This window comes from Pituophis catenifer, unplaced genomic scaffold, assembly GCF_029215685.1.
Source record: "Pituophis catenifer annectens isolate HBS135680 unplaced genomic scaffold, rPitCat1.0.hap2 SCAF_1, whole genome shotgun sequence".
Lineage (NCBI taxonomy): Eukaryota > Metazoa > Chordata > Lepidosauria > Squamata > Colubridae > Pituophis > Pituophis catenifer.
Window position 1 is genome coordinate 36,753,336 of NW_027256881.1, and position 22,385 is coordinate 36,775,720.

The window sequence follows — 22,385 nt, forward strand, 5'->3', positions numbered from 1 at the left end:
ACTGGTTTAAGTTTTGTTTACTGAATGAGCAACAGTTGGCTGCATTCATACAACACACTAAGTCAAAACCAAATAAACTATATTATGGCTTAGCATATCATGTCAACTGATCCTAATTCCATCATTTCTGGGATATAAACAATTAAAGCTCTCACAAGGTTGATGAACTAAAACTCAATTATATTAATTGGGACTATTAGGTATTATAGTCAACTGGCAAGGCACCTCTTTCCCCACTTTTGTACCATGGTAGATTTCAGGAACTTTTTTTTTTAATTTGATTTATATGCTGCCCCTCTCTGAAGACTCAGGGCGGCTTACAATGCGTTAAGCAATAGCCTTCATACTTTTGTATATTTATACAAAGTCAGATTATTGCCCCCACAATTTGGGTCCTCATTTTACCTACCTTAGAAAGAATGGAAGGCTGAGTCAACCTTGAGCCTGGTGAGATTTGAACTTGCAGTAATTACAGGCAGCTGATGTAACAGTGCTTTAGTCTGCTGCACTACCAGGGCTCCTTGGCTACCAGGGCTCTTTGTTGCTTGCTCATCATTACTATAAACAGTGTTTTACAAAAGATGGGACTTAAAAGTAGACCAATGGGTAGTAGCAAGTGGCTGATTTTGAAATACTGTAGTTAAGCAAGAACGACTTGATTAGTATCCGATGAAGACAGAGATTATTATTTTGTCAGGCACTGGCATTTTCCATAGTGAGCTCAAAATTTGTATCTCTTGCTTCCAAATTCCATATTTGTTGAGTTATTGGACGTTGCATTTGTTATAATTCCTACCCTTTCCCCTCTTGGTTGCTAGGCAAAAAACTGCCCTCTGGAGAATTCTGGAACTCTCACTCCACAAAAACTATATAGGTCTCTACTAGCTTTCTACCAAGGGAATGAAATGGATGTTTTGAAACAATCCTTCCTTCCTCTCCCTTGAGTGTTAAACTCAAATGCAGGACTTGTGAACCATCTGCAACCTAGAAGAACCTGTTTTTATTTTGTTTTTTTGTTTTAAGTTTTTGTTTTGATATGTGTGTGGAGGCTGTTCATGTAAGTAAAGCCAATGATATGTCCTGATGCAGATATTGTCTGCAGATGATACTCCCTCTTTGAAAAGCAGTATCAGAAAAATATGCATTCTGTCTATGCAGTTTAATTGAACATGCAGTTTATTTTTGCTATCTTTGGATTTTGAGTTCCACCTGGGCTGTTTGGAGGATGGGAGGGATGCATGAGATGGAACTGGTCAAATGAAACAACACAATATATGCATGACTTTTTTATACTGATTTTTAAACTCTTTATGTCAACATTTTTGGAAAAAAAACCTGTTCATACATAATGAAAGCACTTAACTTTATAATGCCAAATCTATTTAATAAAATATGCTTTGGGTAGCCAAGATTAGTTTCTTATGCATCTGAAAAAGAAGTTTCAGTCATAATTAACAGACTTTTGATTAAACCTCATGTTTAATATTAAATTAATGAAGTTTTGATCAGCTGATAGAGGCAGAGAGGCTTCTTTGGAAATTAGTACCATCATATACCAGTGAAATAGTATGAGAATTTAATGCAAGATGGAGAAATGACAGTATTCTACACGTTACTGGACTGTAATTTTAAATAATATTCACCACATCTGCTAGATTGAGAGTTATATTCAGCAGAACGAGAGTCGATCCCTCATTTAAAAGTTAAGGATATTAAATGGATTTATGCAATAGACAGGTAAAAAAAAATGTCACCACATTCATCTGACCAAAGCCCCATCAATTTTTAATATACATAGTGACAAACATTTAAAAAGCAGTAGAGCTTTGATTGCATGGTTATGGCTGCCATTCTGACTTTTTTTAACAAAACCCCACCCCCACCCCCCATATTAAAACATTCTTCTGCCTGAAGGACTTATGTCGATGATTAAATAGAGGAACAATAAAATGGACAAACCAGCTTTTCCGAAATTAGTTACATTAGCCTTAGATTTAGAGATTCCCATACAAGTAATTCCATGTGTTTAAAACTATCCACACAGAAAATAGCATTGACTAGAAATGGAATTACAGCTGTAGTATGTTTGATTTATTAATACAACTATAAATTGCACTGCTACTATATAGTGCATGCATTAAAACATGCTTATAAAGAGAGATCCAAATTGGAAATAAATTCAATGTATTAGATCATCTAAGATTAGCAACTTCAGAGCAATGATGTATTTACAGGACAAAATTTTGAATTTTGAAAAGCTGATCACATACATATAATGGATTTGAATAGCATTTCTAAAATATTAAATGCAACAAATATTGTTTCATGAGGTAATTTTGTATTTTATTTACCTTCTGGAAAGGTAATAAAGGTGCTATAGAGAAGGTACAGTGCACCAAAAACGTCTACACAGCCCACCATTTTGAAGGAGAATTTAAACAAGGTAATTCACAGGTTTTAAGGTATGGCATGCCTAAGTTAAGGACTAAATCTGCATTCTGCTAGTTAAACAGTGTTACAGTGCTCATGACTTGACTGTGCTTCCATTCGTCTTTTTTGTCCAAAATGCGTCTCATCCTTCTTTGTCTTTCTAGAGTAATTCAAGGTGACAGCAGTAATGCTTTCAACTCAGAATTAGACGTCCTTAAGGTCCAACTTACAAATAAAAGGGGATCGGAAAGACCCCAAATAGAGATGTCCATTATATTCATGTGCTTCGCTTATATATGTTGCCACCACTCCATTTGGATCATGGAAGCTTCTTTTGTAGGTTCCAGTATTACTTAATTCTAGCACAAGGCCGTACTTGGGCACAAATTTTATCACAGTTTCTGGACTGAGCAGCTGCAACACAAACAAGTTATAGACAGTTTTCTTTTAATCATCAACATTACAACATTTGAGATGATTGAATCGATTACTATCAACTGTTTCATTATAACATGTTTTAAATACCTGAATATGCATAATGCAAGACAAAGTTAAGCACTCTGGAATATAAGTGATAATAATTGTTATCAATGGATGTGCATTGAAATATTTGATTAGCAAACTTCAATACTAGTTGGAATTTTTTTACATTAGGCTTATATTTATGCCATTACCAAATGCATAATTAGAGAATGCCCTAAGATATCACACAATTTTTTTTTAACAATGTTAACTACAACTTATATAACTATCACCTGGGATTGTCTAACTTTTTAAAATAATTATGGTAGGACTATGAAAAATAGCAAATTATAACATCTCACACATCAAATTTTTGACTATAAGTATGATGCACAAAAAGAATGTTTGCTATATCCCATCATTAAGTAAGATATTCTTTTTTATCCATTCCAACCTGCATGATTTTTGCAGCGATCCTTCATATAGTTCAGTTTTTGATCAAAATTGAGCTGGAATCTCAATCACTGAGAAATGTGGCTATTAAATGTGATGTCATATGACTGCCTGTGTGGACTTTTGGGTCAACAACTGCAATCCCAGCACCCAGGCCTCCCACACACACTTGAGGCACCTCACACTGTTTAACTTATTGTGCTGGCTCTATGCTTGGGTTTGGCTCCCTCTCGTCTCCAGGGGCTGGCTGAAAAAGCTACCTGCCAAAGGTGTCATATTTCTGAATGTAGAAGGGAATGCCTTCCACAGGATAATGGGAAGAAGTCATCTCTCCTCTGCATGCAGAAGAGAACTCCTTCTGCAGATGCATAAACAGAGCTCAAATCAGGATCCGAGTTCCGTTTCTGAGGATGTCATTTCTCAGTGCAGAAGAAAATGCCTTCCACAGAGTGCAGAAGTCTGGATCATCTCCAGAACAGTGAAGTAGTTCAGCTCCCCTTAGCAGGCAGCCCTTTCAGCCAGCCCCCAGAGATGAGAGGGAATCCTCTTGGCAAGCAGCAGCAGCAGCAGCAGCAGCTTGCAACCTTCTCTGCAGCTTCTCTACTGACTTTCTGGGGAAGCCTGCAGAGAGGATTGCAAATAGCAATCACATATGTGTGTGTGAGGTGTTTACTTAACAATTACTTAGCAAATGCAAATACCTTGCTAAGTATCCATCTCCTGATCATGCAACTGTGTGTGTGTAGGGAAGAGGGAAGCAGGGCAACATGATGTTTTCTAACAGCCAGAAGTTGATGTTATATATGCAGAATGTCAGTAAAAGCAACAGAACCATCTACTGAACTACAGACTGAAAATATTTATTTGCCAAACTGCCATATTTTAAGATGGCCAAACAAGGAGCCAAAGGAGTTAAAAATACAAACTCATACAAGCCCTTTTTTGTGTGCGAATGAATCCATATTTTTCAGTGTGTTTGCATTGACTGCAACTTTAACAACTATTACAATGATTGTTGCATTCCTTTTATTTCATGTCTACTTTTTTATTATTTTATCCTTTTTCTCTTGTTCTGTGTTATTAAACAAAATACTTTTTAAAAAGTTGCAATGGCTAGACCTGGAACAGGACAGGGAAAAGAAATAAATTATTTCCAAAGGGAACCTATTCAAAAGAATTTCATTTAGAAGATGCTGAGCTCAGTCTAGTATGTGGATACATAAGATTTGTTACTGTTGTTTCTTACCTTAAATATGATTCTTTTAATCCATGGTTTTTCAGATAAGAAATCCACCATAGAAAATCCAGGATTTGCTCTAATAGCTGACATAGCTACCCAATAACCTCCAGAGCTGCTTAAACGGATATTGTCTGGAAAACCAGGCATGTTTTCGACAAACAGGTCCTCACCTCCTTTCATTAGACCAGATACATAATACCTAAAAACGCATAACATTTTACAAATTTGCTATATGAAACATTAAGTATTAATATTTTATGCTATATTTCTAATCTACTACCCGAAAGATCAGAACACAGTTGGAACTATAAAACATGTATGAAGAATACAGAATACATTAAAACAATAGCAATACAGAACAAATACAAAGGACAGGATAAAGTTTACAGCTTACTAAAAAATAAACAAAGATCACAAAACCTACATAGCATCTCAGTTAGCCAGTATCGTTCTTTAGAAATTACAGAACAGAGTGAGTAAAAAATCCTCTTGCTTAGCAAGGATAATACATAAATAGGAAAAGTCTACTCATATAAACTAAACTAGCATTTAGTCAATTCTTAACAAAATAGCTGGATCTATACCGCACCCTTACAAATATCTCATCTACCTTCGTATTCTTGCCATAGTTGTTTCAGCCACCAACACAAAGTCTTCAGCAGGAGACAGCTGGACTCCATTTGGAAATCGGAGTCCTTCCATTAAGACTTTGACTTCCTTTGTGACTGTGTCATATTCAAGTAAACTAAAGACAGAACAATTACAGAGTATTACTAATTGTATTACTAATCCCCTCTCAATCTCAATATGATCTTTGACAACGGTATGTCAAAATATATATTAATTACCCATATGTATAAGAACAGCCTATAGCTGAATCTATTAAAAAAACCAGCATGGATGGAACAACTGGCCTCTCAGGCTAGGAAGTTTCAGAGCTTAGTTATACCATTAAGAAGGCCTTTTAACTTGCCTGAATCAAATAACCCTCACCAATCATTAGATTTTAAGGCCCACATAGGTTAATATGGAATACAGTGGTCTCGGAGGTATCTTGAAAATTACATTTATCTCCAATGCTTGAATTGTACCAAGAAACAAAGTGGTATTTAGGTTTATAACAGGGCCAGTAGCGCCAAACTACCACTAACCTCCTCCACATACCCATCATATTATCTTTGGGCAAGTGTCCCCAACCCCAGGTCCATAAACTGGCACCGGTTTGCAGCATGCCAGAAACCGGGGCATGCAAACAAGCAAAGCCCCATCCGTGGGATGCAGTCAGCACACGAAATCACCACCCCCTCTGGTCCACAGAAAAATCTCCATGGAACTGGTCCCTGATGCCCAAAAAGTTGGGGGCCACTGTCCTTGAAGATAAGTACTGTAACTATGTATAGAATAGAAAAGAATACAGATTTCCTATGCCAAGGAAGAAAGGATAAGGAAAGATATCTGAATTAAGAATGTCAACAAAGTTTAAATGTTACTTCATTATTTTAAATAAATATTTTAACAATAACCATCAAATAACAATACTTGTTTCTAGAAATGCCATCCCCACTATCCCCAGGAAATTATTCTCCATGTGATGCTTGATCACAATTTTGTTATATAATTTACAATTCAGGCAAGCACATTTACCGTCCATCATCTGAAGCCTCCATGATTAATAAGGAATAATCTTTTCTCTGCCATTTACTACTAGAGTCTGTAAAATAGATTTTCTTGCCATCCCGAGTCATTGTAAGATCGTTCACAAAGGATATATTCTTCCCTTCAATAGGAATCTTTGAAGACACAAGTGGCCTGACTGCACCTGGTCACAGAAAAACATTTTTTAAAAAAAACTCTTTGCTCTTTTGTACTTATATGTGTATGGATTGTAATCATGAGTGTATCATTTCAGCCTTTGCTGAATTTATTTAATAATAAAGATTCGAAAAAATTTAGCAGATTCTTAAGCAGAATTCAAAATTCACTCGCATATCATGGTTTACAGCTTACCATTCAAACCGTAGTTAAAACCAGCTAGGGTTTGGCACAATGGGTATGTGGGGAGAAGGAGAGGTAGACTTGCCTGAGATAGGATTTATTTCAAACAGCCCATAATAGGCATCTACAACAAAGAGAGTATTGTTTGGTCCAACACGGATTCCTAGTGGTCTCCCACATGTAGGCTCATCTTCTCTTGTACCTTTTTAGAAAATACAAATAGATATAAAGTATGCAGCTTCTAAACAGAAGTTTCTATTGTACTTCTGAAACAGAATATCAATCATCTTGAATCTGACTAATAAAAGATATAAATTTTGTATATTCAAAAACATCTGTTTAGCTTTATATACTTTTTCTTCATATAATTAAATATTAACAAAACCCATATTATTTTGATGTAGTTAAAACAGTGCCTCTTGCAAGACTTGGAAGGAATGGACAATACATGACCTTCCAATTAATGGAACGCAACTCTTATTACCTCTTTTTCTTGATCAAGTTGGTTAAGTCTGAAGGGAACTGAGTTCAGTAACACCCGGAGAATGATTCACTGCCCATCTCCGAATAAATTAATATTCTTTTTGTCTTCTGCTCAATTGTATCTAATTCTCAGAGACTGCCTAGGCAAGTCCCTGCAGTTTACTTGGCAAGGATTTTCAGAAGCGGTTTGCCCTTGCTTCCTTTCTAGAGCTAAGAGAGTGCGATTGGCCCAAGATTACTCTAACTTGACTTGGTGCCAAAGCACAACTAGACCTCACAGTCTCCTGGTTTTTATCTTGATGCTTTAACCACTACACCAACTGGCTCTTGTAAATAAATATAAATAAATTTCCTCTAAGCATAAGGCTAGATAGGCTTTTATTGTCAATACATCTGATTTCATTTTGTCCTAAATTCTGATGTGCATTTATAATCTGGTCCTTTTTAAATAGTTTTTCACTTGCTAAATAAAGCTAAGCACATAATGATGAATATTGTATCACAGTACTTAATGAATGTTAACCAGAAATATTATCAAGATTTTATTGCAGTGGACCATTCCTATCATGTTATTTTTCACTTTAAAAAGAGATTGTTAACCAAATGTCCATAGGTTTTTCACAACCACTGTCATGGGTTAAAGTCAGGGGCCAGCAGGCTGGCTGGTTGGGGGATGCTGTGCGATGCTGCCCATGCTGAGTTGGACAACCACACAACCAAAAGTACCACTCCAAAATGCACAAACTACATAGGATGAAATAAATTTTCATATATTTAAAAATATTCAGTGGAAGGTATGCAACAAGTCTGAAATGATTTATTAGACAAGTCAAATCACAGTAGAAAAGGAATAACAAATAAGTAGTGTTGGTTTACCACAAGGACCGTGGCCAAGACGTGCTAAAGTGGAAATTTTCCCATTTTCAATCTTCACAATTTTTCCATCAGCAGTACCAGTAAACAACACATCTATGAAAGACAAGCAGTGACATGAGCTATGCATGTTATTTAACACACAAGGCTTATATAAGATTTCAAAACACCAAAAATGCTTTCTATATGGTAATGTCACAAAACCCTCAAAGAGCAAAACTAAAGTTTGCCTTCCATATTGGCATATTTTTTACAAAAATAGAATATAAGATTATCACTAAAATGCATTTGTCTCCATTAGCAATAAGCTTTATTATTTATAGACCACCATGTTTATAGACCTGAGGCATAGCAACAATTCAAACTATATTACAATTAAAACAGTAATGTAAGTAACAAATAATATATGATGGTCGCCTAAAAATCAAGGGTCAAAAACTCGCTGGGAGGCTGCTACTAAGAAGGTCTATCACCTGGTCCATATCCCGTATACCTTCCCAGAAGGATGGATCTTCAACAGAACCTCTCTAAATGTTTACAATGAATGGAAAATATAAGTTGGTGCTGCACTATTAAGGGCTTTATGATCTTAAGCATTATGAATTGTGCTAGAAACCTATCGCAATTACTTCAAATCAATGGAAGTCTACACCGATGGGATTAATTGATATAGTTCTTCTATTTAAATATTACAGTCATGGCTGTTTACAATAACAATTAACAGTAAAAATCCACATTATATAAAATCCACATCATTTTATACCAGATGCAACTTTTGAGTTGTTACTAAAGACTGCCTCAATTAGGTGATAATGAAAGAATGAGTTCACATATTGTATAAAATTCTAATACATGGAACAGCAAGTTTCATATATGGAATAGAAAGTCCGAATTGCCTGTTTGGACCAAATTATGAGCATCTTTAATTTCATCAGATGATTATACCTTTGTCACTATGATGGTTATTATCTATCTTAGATTTCTAAAAATAGCTTTCTTAGCTCTACTGAAATTGTAGAGAAGACTATTCAGAAACTGCTAGCTTCCCATAACATTAAAAGTGTTGTTATAAAAAACTACAATTACTTTTTCTTAATTTTATTTTCTCTTATTCAGCCTTATCTAACTTCTTTTAATCTTTTTTCAGATAACCAAATCATCAATGGTGACATGGATGAGCCTAGTGGGTGGCATGATGAAAGTTTCAAACTTCCTCTTCTGAGAACCCCGGCACCATCTGGTAGATCCCACTGCCACCGCTTATCTTTCAAGGAATGCCTTGCCTAGCATTCCTCTCACCACTACAGTGCAGAAGACAGGTGGTATTTTCATCACCTGGTCTGCCTTTATGAAAAGATAAAACTAGTGGGGAAAATGACTTCATGTCTCTATTGCAATCTCCCTACTCTATGGTAAAGGGAAGGCATGGGATTAGGACAATCAGCCCTTTATTCAAGAACAGAGAAATAGAAGGTAAATTACTTTAAAAAGAGAACATGTAAAGATCTAGACAGATTACAAAATGAAAAACAACAATGGATAGACTTCTTTACCAGTGTTGGAAGGATAGTGGAAATCAAGTCCTTCCTTTACATATACATATAGAAATAAAAAGATTTCTGAAGCAAAAGTTCTCTGCTGGCTTTCCTAGACTTTTCCAGGAAAATAGATGAAATGAGCTTATTGATAACTTATGAGAATCATACATTTTGTACCCTAACAAAAAAACAAAAACAATCTGCTCTTGAGAATTCAGAATACAATTTAAGATGTTATTTTTAAATGTTGATAATAAATCTAGAATCTGTATATATCTTTCTATATATATCATAATATGATGCTTGATTAATTTAAATCTAAAAGCCAAAAGATTACTAAGTAATTTACTCACCCCCTTTCAGTATCTTTTTCTGGTATAATGTAATCAAAATTCAGTTTTAGGGACATTAAGCTTATTGAGTTATTGGGTTTTTAATTAGCAAAAATCAGAAACCTGTACTGCTGATAGGATCCACAAAGGATTAACAATTATTTTAACTCCCCAAAATATACATTTAACAGCTGCTTCTTAAAAAAAGAAAGAGAGAATACGGAATAATGCGAGCTTGAGTAATTATTGATATAATATATAAATTAGAACAATTCTGCACAGCAATCTAAATTAATTGGTTGTTCCCAAGGCTGATTTAAAAGATTTGATTGCAATTGTTTAGCAATTGACCAGGTTACTGCTGAATTTGGACTATGGCCACCGGGGACCTTTGTTCTGCTTCTTGCCCCTCTCATTCACGCAGAGAGGTCAAGCCTCACTGAGAGGACATGTCTATAACTGCCTGCTTTTTTAAAAAAAACAGTTCCTCTTCACTAGTCCTTCTCCTTTTTCATGGCTTTCCCAAGTTTACAGGCACTGATGTCTTCACACTTCCTTCCCATATTCTCCCCTCTGACACCAATGCAAATTCTTCCTCCTACCTTTACTGCATAGTCATTACATTGATGCTCCAATGATCAAAGCAAAGAGAATAAAGTTTTTTTTCTGGTTTCTGTGTTCTATTGTGGCAATGAGGAACTAATGGCTCAGCTTCACAGAAACAAAGGAAAATAGCTTCAAATATGATAACATTCTAGTATAAGATGCACAGGTTGAAAAACAAAGTACAGTATCCAGCCTGCGAAAAAACCAAAAGGGCACACACCCCACCAACTAGAAGATAAAAGAATGTGATGCAAGTGTGCTATCAAAACAGGTACAGAAAACAAGGTGACCAAAACACTTTACTGGATTTCATGAGCTTTTAGAGTCACTGATAAATCAAATGGAAAGAAAAAAAATGCTGCTGGCCAGATGAGAACATCCACTGGAAAGGAAAGAATATATCTGATATTGTGGCCAACTGGATCTCAAGACTTCCCTAGACTAGAATGAAACAAGGTAGACTAATTGCTGACAAGCACTGAAGACAACTTAGGATCGAAAATATTATTTTTGAATCAAATTTCAAAACATGAGCAAGGAGTGCATTTGCAAAGGTTTGGGAATGGATGGAAGATAGCATTGGCTGATCCTGCACTCCAGAAACAGTGGATAGTCTGTACAGGCAATGATATAAGCAGAAACTGAGAATCTAGTCTTAAGTAAAGTTGAAATTTAGTCCCTGTTAGAATAAATATAACATTTTTTCTATTTGTTCAATTAAAACGTTACGATTTACAAGCAATACACTCAGGAATTCTTTACAAGATGTATTTATATTACTCCCTTGTAAGGTTATAACTTACAATGCATAAATAAGAAAAGAGATATTCATGATAGAAAATTTAATAAACTGAATAATCACTGGATTAAATCTGTACACATATTCCTGCAAAATATTGCATATTTGAAAGAATAATTTACACATAAGGTACTTTAAAATGAAATTAGTCTCTTTTGTGTCCTTTTTGGATATAGTTAGTATAAAAATGTAATTACAGAAATATTATTTAATTGTATTTTCCATATTTGATTGATATAAATGCAATTCTAGGGGTCCAATATTATTTCACATATTTTATGCTTATCCCACTATTCAGATTTTGGACTGAAATTCAAATTTAACAAAGTAACATGATTTTAAATAAAAATGCATACATTCTTCTTCATTGTACCTCAGTATTTGGAATCTATGAAGACTGGTAAACACTTTGCATATGAACAATGAAAAGACTTGGTTTTGTTTTCTGTAATATCACATTTATTCACAAATGTGTATGATTTTTGCTAACTTGTGTGATACAGTAATATTATATCAGCATAAAACTTTATTGGATACAAATTATCTTACATGTTACTTAGAATTCAGAATTATTTTAGTTTAGAATCCAGAAGTTATTTCTGGGGAAAAATATAAACTTATTAAGCAGATATTAAAAATCTCTACCAAATATCTGTGCTTACCACCAATATTTGCAATAGATTCTGGTCCAACAAGCTGGTTTTCAAATAATCTTTCTGCTTGTCGAAGCTTAACATTTGGCTCTAAAGCACCAGTAAGAAGAGGAGGTTCTTTAAAGCTGTCAAGAAGGAAGATTTTCATAAGCATTCGGAAGAGATTAATACAAAAATAACAAGATACCAAATAACTTAGATATATCAGATATTTTTCAAAACAGCATAGTTTAATTTATCCAAAGCAACTTATGCAATTATTAATTTCATATGTGGCAACAGTTTCCTTCAGCCTAAGGATCAAGCCAATTAAGTGGGTAACAATTTTAACAACATTAAACATTACAATTAAAAAGATAAAAAGTAATGCAAACTAAAAAATTAAGGAGTAAAAAAATTAGAAAAGAATTGAAAGAAAAATAAAAAAGGAAATATAGTAAAGAAAAAAATATGTTCAATATGTTAAGAAATTACTTCTGCCTTCATCACAAGTATAAATGATTTTAGTAATTATCTGTTTCTGTTAAAATACAACAAATGATTTCTTCTTTCCATATCCCATCCCTTATCTATAAACATACCCTTAAAGCCTCATCATTCAGTTCTGGTCAGCAAAAGTCCATTAAGAGTTATTAGAAATAGCAACACATCTAGCTTAATCTTTTCTAAATCATTCTTGCCACCTAGCTTTTTAAAATCTATATTCAAATCCATTATTGCATTACTTGACCTCTTAGTGGGTTTCGGTACCACTGACCATGGTATTCTTCTGGATTGATTCAAAAGACTGAGGGTGGTGGCATGGTATTGTGTTGGCTCACCTCCTTTCTTTGCGGTCAATTCCAACTGTGGTGATTATGGGTCTCACCTATGGCCCCTACTGTGTGGGGCCAAATTTGATGAGTTTCAAAACAGTTGAGTGCTGAGGTACCATTGTAAATCTAATTTAAATTTCCATTTATTACACAGGTATTATATATGTTTTTATCTTTGCAAACTATCTCTGTTTCTAGTGTATCTGTACAGGTAATCCTTGATTTATAATAGGTCATTAGTGACTATTTGAAGTTACAACAGCAATGAAAAAAGTGACATGACCATTTTTCACACGACCATTGCAGCATTCCCATGGTCAAGTTATCAAAATTCAAATGCTTGGCAACTGACTCATATTTATGACAGTTGCAGTGTCCTGGAGTCATGTGATCACCTTTTGCGACCTTCTGACAAGCAAAGTCAACTTAACAACTGCAGTGACTCACTTAACTAATATGGCAAGAAAAGTCATAAAATGGGGCTCACTTAACAAATGTCTCACTTAGCAACGTAATTTTTGGACTCAATTGTGGTCGTAAGTTGAGGACCACCTGTATAGTGCTTCATACATTGCCTTTCGTTTTTTAGATTTTTCACTTCTCTTTTTTTCAGCTCTTCTTTTCTAGGTCTAGAGCAGTGGTTCTCAACCTGGGGGTCGCGACCCCTTTGGGGGGTCGAACGGCCATTTCACAGGGGTCACCAAAGCCCTCTCTCACCCCCCCCACGCCTTCACTCACCCTCACCCTCTGCCTCTGTTGGATCACCTGCTGTTCGCTTACCCCGCCCACTCCCAATCTATTGCTGCCTCCGGAGTCCCAGCTGATGGCTAGAGGGAAACAAACCGTTTAAATTCTTGCCCCGGGGCTTCAAAGAGCTAGCTGCAAAGAGGTAAATTCCTGGAGCAAATTTTTTTCCCCCTAGCTATGCTGAAAAAGCAAAATTGAAAGTAAGGAAGCAGGGTCTTGGCTGCAACGTGACAAAATGAGGCGGAGAGATTTCTTTTTCTTTTTCCTCACCAAAAAAGGCAGGTGCAAAACTGCAAACAATGGGAAATTTAGGGCAAAAGAGGAGGTTCAAGATTTTAAAACACAAAAGAAAAAAAGCTCTATTTAACTAGGGAATTGTAATAATTGAGATACTATTAATTGTATATTGTGTTGAAAGCAGAAATGGTTAAGTTGTGGTTTGGAGGAATATATGGGGGAAATTATTTGGTTTATTATTATTGGTAAATATAATTGATTTGTAAGAAATTGGATTGCATGGAAATAATTGGAATATTCATGTTCATATTGATTAATATACAAAAAAGATAGTTATATAACTAATTTGATTTATATTAAAATGTTGAATTTGTATTAAACAACTGTATTACATAATTACATAATTAACCAATGTGAGGATGGATATAAAAATAGATGACAATGCGAAGGGGTATAATATAGAATAGAAGGGAAAATTGAATTTGATTCAGATTAGAGGTGAGGATGAAGGGTAATATTGGTTTTTTTTTAAAAATAGATGAGGAATAAATATGGTAAAAAGGAAATATAGAAATTGTAAATTTAATTGAAATGACTAAACACTGCGTTGGAAGAAATATCCTTCTGGGTTCTGCTCCAAGTGGGGAAAAAGACACTGGAAACATGGAGACTGCTTGGAAAGATGGTTTAATGGTGGACAGGATCACATGGCTTGAGTTCCTGAACAGAAAAGGGGCAGATACAGTAAATCCTCGGGTTTTTATGCTCTCTCTGGCTTTGCATTTCTTGGGGCCCCGAAAGAGTATCCTGATTGGTTGCCAGACTCCAAGGGGGTGGGGGTCTTAGCTAACCTTGCTGGCTGATGGACACATGTGCTTCCCTGGTCACATGCTTCCCAGGTCACGTGTGGTGAGTTTGCTAGATGGGCCCACTGTGTTAGTTTCTGTTGCTATTGTGTTGCAAATGTCCTTTGACAAAGAATTGACTTTCTGCCTCTGGCCCATTAACAAAGGGTGGGGGAGCAGAAAGGTGGGAGCTGCTTTGTCTGTAAAATATGCTTCTCCATTTCTCATCCAGGGAAATATAATATTCTGCCTTTTTAATATTTCCCAAAATATTTCATTCTTCTAGGAAAGGGGTGGGTGCTAACCTCCTACAACTGTTTAAATTTGTGAACCGGCCAAATACTCTGTTCAAAGAAAATACGTTGTATGTTTGTATGTGTGTTTCTAATTATTGCTATTTATTGCTATTTGTTCTCTTTTATTCTTTAAAGTTTAACAATTCATTCTTTATCTTAATATCTTTATATTTGTTTGGGGTTGGCTTTCTTCCCTTTCATCTTTTTTATTGTACAGCAATCTTTCTCCTCAAACCTACCACTTCTGTCTTTTCTTTCCTTCTTACTTTCTCTTTCCCCCCTCTTCTTCTTCTCCTCCCTACTTCCTCTTCCTTTCTCCTTCTCCTCCTCTCTTCCTCCCTCTCTTACCCTCACTCCTACTCTAATTTCCCTTCCCTTCCTTCATCCCTCTCTATTGCTGTATCCTTTTACGCATATGAATTACTCAGAGGGCTGAAGTGGTCCTCGCACTTTGACTGGTCCTCGCACTTTTGACCAGTCCTCGAATTTACAACTGTCCTCAAATTTTACGTTTTTTGCCCTATCTTATACCATGTTGAAGAGAAGCAGTTGTGAAATGAGTGACATGGTTGTTAAGAATGCTGCACAGGCATAAATGTGAGGATGGTCATAAGTTTGAGGACCAGTCAAAAGTCCGAGGACCTGTCAGAAATGACTTTTTTCAGCCCTCTGAGTAGTCCCTATACACATAGCCATGGCCACCCGGTCACATGACCAGCTAGCCATGCCCACCCAGTCACATGACCTCCAAGCCACGCCTACAAAATAAGCCACGCCACAGAACCAGTAGTAAAAAAAATTTAGAACCCACCCCTGGTTGGGGGTCACCACAACATGAGGAACTATATTAAAGGGTCGTGGCATTAGGAAGGTTGAGAACCACTAGTCTAGAGAAATAGGAAGACTAAGAAAGTTTATATGGATAAAATTAAACTTTCTTCATCTTCCTATTTCTCTGGACCAATTCATTCTTTCTTCACATATTTAATCTGTAATTAACTGTTCATTTTTTTACAAATGAGCCTTCCATTCTTTCTGCAGGTACAGTTACCACATACTAATTTTAATACAGAAGTAGTAAAATATTATAACCATGAAAACTGATGTGCACATAGCACACATTAAGACAATGACCTGAAAGAACATGATTAAGAAAAATGACAACCTTTTAAATTAAATATATTGTATCTATTAAATGAATTGTTTAGAGATCCAGAAGGACCAAATAAAAGTAGTATAAGAGGCACATAAGTTCACCTGTTAATTTGGAAAATATAAAACAGTTGTTTTTCACTTCTGTACAACTGTAAGTAATGGCACAACAGTTTTTCTAAACAGTTGACTACAGCACTGTTCCATTCATAAAGCTAAAAAGCCCTCTTAACAACGTCCTCAGTGAAAGTTTAAGTCACATGCAAAATTCTAATATTAAACAAGCTTATGTACTCACCTAATAGGCTGAGGATCTATTGGACACTCCAGAAAAATGAGCGCTCCAAATAATGGAACAATTAATAACACAGCTAAAGTCATGAAAGTTACACGAAATACCCTGTTGCTGTAAGTACTGTAAAAATAAACAAAACCATAAATTAGAACATGCTTATACAAGAGAAGCTAACAATGTAAGAGTCTACTATATCAGGCCAGTAGCTATTCCAATATCATAGTTTGTGTCATCCAGTAGCTAACAAGATCCATGCTGGATGCTCAAAAAGATGGATAATAAAAAGATAGTGTTGCTCACCAATAAAGTATTTAAATTATGCTATCTGCAATTCCAAAATCAGGTAACAGCCATCAAGACAAGTAGCCATTACTAGTTAAATCTCCCTGTTTTTTTAAACCATCTTTCTTAGCAATATCAAATATATTTCAGTAAATCTTTTTACCAATCTCAGGACAAGATTACTTTGTAGGGAAGTAAATTTCTACTATGCAAACATGCAGTTGAATTTGCAGCTGTGCATGTTTACTTTTCCAGATGAGCACAAGCATTATCTCAAAATATGCTAGGTGGGAATCCGGGAGATGAAATGTAATCAATTTGGACAGATTGGGAAAGGTTGCTTTATTAATTATATAATTTATGGTTAGACTTCAAACATCATTCGACACACTGAAAAAGAGTTTAAGAATAAGTGAGAAAAACATTCTGTGGATGAAATTGGTTTAAATCTTACTGTTCTAAACTAAAGGTTCCTTCAATAATTTCACGAAAGATTTTTTTAAATACCAGGAATGATTAGTAAAAGGAAAAAAGAAGTAAACAAAATATCCAAATCCTACTTGATATGTTATCTTCTGTGCCTTTAGATCAGGGGTGTCAAACTGACGGCCCGCAGGATGCATCATGCACAGGCTATGCCCACCCTAGCTCCACGAAGGGGAAAAAATGTCACGAAACATCATGTGATGGCAACATGACACCATGAGTTTGACACCCATGCTCTAGATACTGTATGGTCATAAAGCTTCCCTCATTAAAGTAGCACGCAGTCTTTGCTCAAGGAAAACAAATTTATCCAATATATAACTTCAGTTCTAAAGCATGGAGGTACTAAAAAGATGCTCTGGATGCTACTTTGGTATGAGGTATAATTTTGTTTTAGTAGCTCAAAGACAAAAATGCAGGTCTACTCTGCTTAAAAGATAGTAAAACTGCAATGATGTGAAGTACAATTGAACAGTATTGTTGAAATATGTGTAGACTACAAGGTGGACAACCTGAGGTCTCAGATCCATACCAGCCTCTCAAATTCTCTTTTTGCAGCTGTTGGAGACCACTTTATCAAGACTGTTGAAAACTGATAACTGCCATTTTCAGGTATTATAAATGTGTGAAAATTTCTTGCAATTCTCAGAGGCATCCCTGCCCAACCAACATAAAAAATGATTTACAAACCCTCAGTTACCATTTTTCCAAATCAATAGGGTGTCTTATTTCACAAACACCCCCCCCCCCATTATAGAAAGTTCAGGGTTTTTAGATAGAGGCATATACATGGAACAGGCACCAAATTTGTAATATTCTGTTAATATGAAAGATGAATACAAGCTCTATGAAACAATAGCTTTAGTATTAGCTAAATATTACAGAAAAATTGTGAGGATTTCAGCCCTTCTCTTAAGAAGCATATCTATATATGATTCTTGGTTATGGGTAGACTATGAAAGATAGCTTTGAGCAAACTATTGGGATTTGAATAAAAGCTCAGAAAAACAAACTACTTGATCTTTGAACAAAACTGCTTTTAGCTTTTCTGTTTTGTGGCTTGATTAAAATAGATATAATATATTGAATCCATTAGATTTGACATTTAAATTATTGCTTCCACAATATGGAATCTACAAATAGGATGGAGATTGTCTTCATCAAAACAAGCCAAATATAAAATTTCATTCACAAAAAATATGGCTGAAATTCTATGCACCGAGTTGGAAATAATCACCGTCTTATTTCCACATAAATAATGCAAGATTGACAGATAACGTTTTAATGTGGTGCCTCCTTTAGTACCCAAGAATAACAGAGAAAGAGGGAGTGAGTTTTTGATATAACACTCATAATGATTATGCTTTTTGACGATTATGGGAAACTCATACAGGTAGTCCTTCATTTACAACCACAATTGGGCCCAAAATTTCTGTTGCTAAGCAAGGCAGTTATTAAATGAGACTTGTCCCATTTTATTAGTTTTGCCATAATTGTTAAGCAAATCACTACAGTTTTTAAGTGAATCATATGGTCAATAAGCGAATCTAGCTTCCCCCATTGTCTTTACTTCTCAGAAGCTCCCTAGGGATGTTGCAAGTAGTAATCCCAGGAGCCTGATATGTAAATACCTGCCAATTGCCAAACAACCAAAGTTTGATCATGACTCTGGGAGAACTGGTCATAAGTCACCTTTTTTCAGTGCCATTGTAACTTTGAACGGTCATTAAATGAATGGTTGTAAATTGAGGAGTACCTTATTTATGCTGTATACAGCAACAACCTGGAGAATGCTTCCCTAATTCACTTCTCCTGTCTCAAGTTTACAACATAAAAAAGTACTAATTAGTAAGCTATTTCTTGCAGATCACCAAAAGGCAATGACAATGCAAAACACAAGATCAATAATTTTGCAAGAACATGTTTACTTTTAGAAAAAGAGAATATTCACTCCTACTACTTTCTCATAGTAACTCTTGAAACATGTGTTGGGCTGCAAGTGAATGAATGATAGGTTACCCAACCAGCATCTGTGTGTAAAACAGGATTAGGATTTACAACCCCCCACTTTCTAATCCAGCACCTTTATTACAACAAAGCAGCTCCTGAAATATCAGTATAACTTCTTCCATATATTATATTGTTTTAAGTAGGAAAGCCACACCTTTCCTCAAATATGTATATAGTTATTCAGCTGCAATGCAAATTACACCAGCTGTAATTATATATTAAGAAGCTATATGTTTTAATATGTCCTCTTGACTGAGGAAGGAATTAACTAAAAGTAATTTAACTTATTATAGCACATATATGCACTAAAATACATAGGATATCACATACTTCTTTTGAAAACGTAGAAACCTGCAAACATCTTATACCGCAATTTTAAATACTGAAATACCTAAAGGTTTTAAATACAGCATAATTGTGTCCTACATCTTGACAGTTTGCACCTTTTCCAAACAAAGGTTATTTTTTTTTAATATTGCATAACAGTATTAAATGTTAAGATTCAAGTTGTATATTTCTCCAAAGAAAACATTTGCTAGCTTCAGACAATATTCATACAGTTCTACAGGAGGAAGTTAGTTATATTTAGTCATGTTTCAGATATAAATCTCCAAATGGTTTTTTAAAAAATCAACATGATTAATGCTGTTGCAAAGTAGTTCCAGATATCTGTATATTAAACTTCCTGAACTTTTCACTCTACCTAGTTAACCATCCTTTCAATAGCATTTCCTTTTCAGAAGAGTTTATTAGATATGATTGCTCAACCCACCTCTAACTCCAGAACCTTATCAAGAGAGCCAGCATGGTCTGGAGATTAAGGCAATAGGCTAGAAAGCGAGAGACCTGTTTTAGCCATGAAAGCCAACTGGGTGACCTCGGGCCTGTCACTCTCCTTCAGCTCACCTCACCAGATTGTAGTTGTGGGGAAGGTGGGATATAAATAAATACATAAAGATACAATTTCTTAGTAAATGAGAGTTTTTAAGTACCTATTTATCCACAGCCAATTACTATACATCTTAGAAGGAAAAACTATGTCTTTCGTAAGTGTTTTTTAATTGCTGGGCTTTTACTGCCTCCATTATAGAATTTTTTCTTTGCACAGCTCAGAGCCTTTACACTTTCTAGAGGAAACTGAAGGGCATGGGGAAAAATAACAAATTATGAACACATTGGTTATAGGTTAAAATTGCTTAATCTAAGAAAAACATTCTGCCACCTATCAGAAGGATAATGCTTTTCATCAGTTGTACGTGTAATGTGAATATATAAAATTGTTGCTATAAAAAAATGACATGTCACATATTACCCTACCTGCATTTTTAAAAAAAAAAAAAATTGAAGAGACCGTTTTAAAACAACTGCCGAGAATAATAACAAACAGTGGGCGTTTACTTGAATTTTGCAAAGTCCGAGAGAAAGAGATTATTTTCATTCCGTGACCCATTCCACTCCTCATAAAAACAAACAAACAAACCACCAGACCTTCCCTTCTGGACCTCCGACTTGTTAATTCCCACCGATTTCAATCGAGCCCAGTCATGTCAAAAGCCATTTCGAGGCGCTATCACCGTCATTTACCCTGGATCTTCAGAGACCACTCATTATTTTTAATGGCATTTCTGTCCTTGACTTCAGCGTGGGGTTTCTCCCCACCCCCAGGGCATTCTTAGCAGCAAAGGCTGTGGAATATTTATTATTCCTAAACACCAAGAGGCCTAAACCCCTGAGTATCTAGCGCTCATTTCCCCACCCCCCAGCTCCCTCCGGCGGCACCGAGCTCTCCACGCGAGGGGCGGAAGAAGCGCTCGGGCCGCTCCAGCCTGGCCCTCCCACCGGTTCAGGAAGCCGGCGCCCACCTCCCCGTATTATTGTGGGTGAGCAGGGCAGGGGGAAGAGACGAGGACGCCCTCCGAATCGTCGCCCTTTCCGAAAGCCGCGGTGCCTCCTATCCTCCCCGGGGAAGAGGGAACGCCGAGACGCCAGGAGAAAAGCAAAGACCTCACCCGCACCTGCTGTCCTTGCTTGCCTGCGCCGCGTTCTCCTCGGTAAGCACTTGCGGCCGGGCGGGCCGCCGCTGCCGCAGGCCGTCAGCCTCATTCATGTTGCGGTGAATGGCCCGCCGAGATACAGAGATCAACCGCGGTGGTCCAAGCCAGCCGCCGAGGATCGCTGGAGAAAGCCGAGGAGAAGCCCCGCTTCCCGGCCCACACCGCGAAACCCCGCCCCTTGCTCCAGCCTGCTTCAACGGTTGCCACACAGAAGCCACGCCCCCACCCCGACTTGCGCCCGAAGGCCGCCATGACGCCCCACCCCTTCGGCTGAGCTTGCCCAATAACTGTGGCGCCAGACACCCGCCCCTCCCTTCAGAAACGCCCAACCACCATCTAGTCCCCGAGTGGCAGCTCCGCGCTATCAACCGAGGGTGTTCAAGGGGGGCAGCGTATGTCTGGGCCTGCTTCAGAGGGGGCCCCGATGTCTCCCATATCCATCGCCCCTCATAACCCACCAACAGCCTCCATAGAGCCATGCCCCATCGCTCTTTTGGCGATGACTCACTGCTGCCTCTACATAAACCTCCCCGCTTTTTCCACGTTGATTGCCTAATACTCTCTTGCCCCCTTCATACAGATGCCTCCATCCTTAACCGCTTAAGTTCAACGAATCAGCTAAGACCACGCCCCACTTCATTGGCCACTTGGAGAGGGGGCGGGATCAGCAGAACATCCACTTAATTCCCACGTGAAAAGAACATCGGAAATGAAATGGAATGTAGAGAAATAGGGTAATCTTGCTGTGATTTGTATGATTTTGAAAGGGAATAGTTAGGACATTGTATTGAAAAGACAGAGACACACAATTTAGGTGACCCTAATAGGTGCAAAATTATTGCACTTCTAAATGCTAAAGATGAAGCCAAAATTACTAATATTGGGTAAGATAAACATGTCAATTTCTGTTACTTACAATGTAAAACGTTGATTCTTATTGAGGATCAATCATTTGCCATAAGATCCAGTAAGAGAAGTATCCCCAAGTAATTTTATCACTGTGTTTCTGTGCGTCTTTGAGTCAGAGTCAATTCCTGGAGATTGCTTAGACTAGTCCTTGCAGTTTTCTTGGCAAGGTTTTTCAGAAATGGATTGCTTTTGCCTGCTTCCTAGCACTACAAGAGTCAGTTGGGCCAAGGTCACCCTACTGACTTCTTGCCTAAAATGGGACTAGAGTTCACAGTCTCCTAGTTTCTAGTCTGGCACCTTTAACCATTAGCTTGCTGTTTTATCCTTGGGAAAGTGCAGTAATGGCCTCAGGGGGTAAATGTTGGAGAACAGGGCGTTTCTGAAGTTCTCTAG

At 36.7% G+C, this 22,385-nt stretch overlaps 1 protein-coding gene across 2 annotated transcripts; it reads right to left on the reverse strand.

Moving 5' to 3' along the window:
• Nucleotides 1-1,273: 1,273 nt before the first annotated feature.
• APMAP (adipocyte plasma membrane associated protein) lies at nt 1,274-21,232 on the reverse strand. Of its 2 annotated transcripts, none has more exons than XM_070932279.1 (9): nt 21,045-21,232; nt 16,255-16,371; nt 11,874-11,989; nt 7,940-8,032; nt 6,666-6,782; nt 6,230-6,404; nt 5,196-5,330; nt 4,592-4,784; nt 1,274-2,844 (listed from the first exon to the last, which is right to left on the reverse strand). In XM_070932279.1, exons 1-9 carry the CDS (start codon nt 21,134-21,136, stop codon nt 2,635-2,637), a joined length of 1,248 nt encoding a protein of 415 aa, XP_070788380.1. In that variant the 5' UTR covers nt 21,137-21,232; the 3' UTR covers nt 1,274-2,634. The 2 variants fall into 2 exon arrangements, with proteins under 2 accessions (XP_070788380.1, XP_070788379.1); XM_070932278.1 differs by having other exon boundaries at nt 21,039-21,232.
• Nucleotides 21,233-22,385: the final 1,153 nt, after the last annotated feature.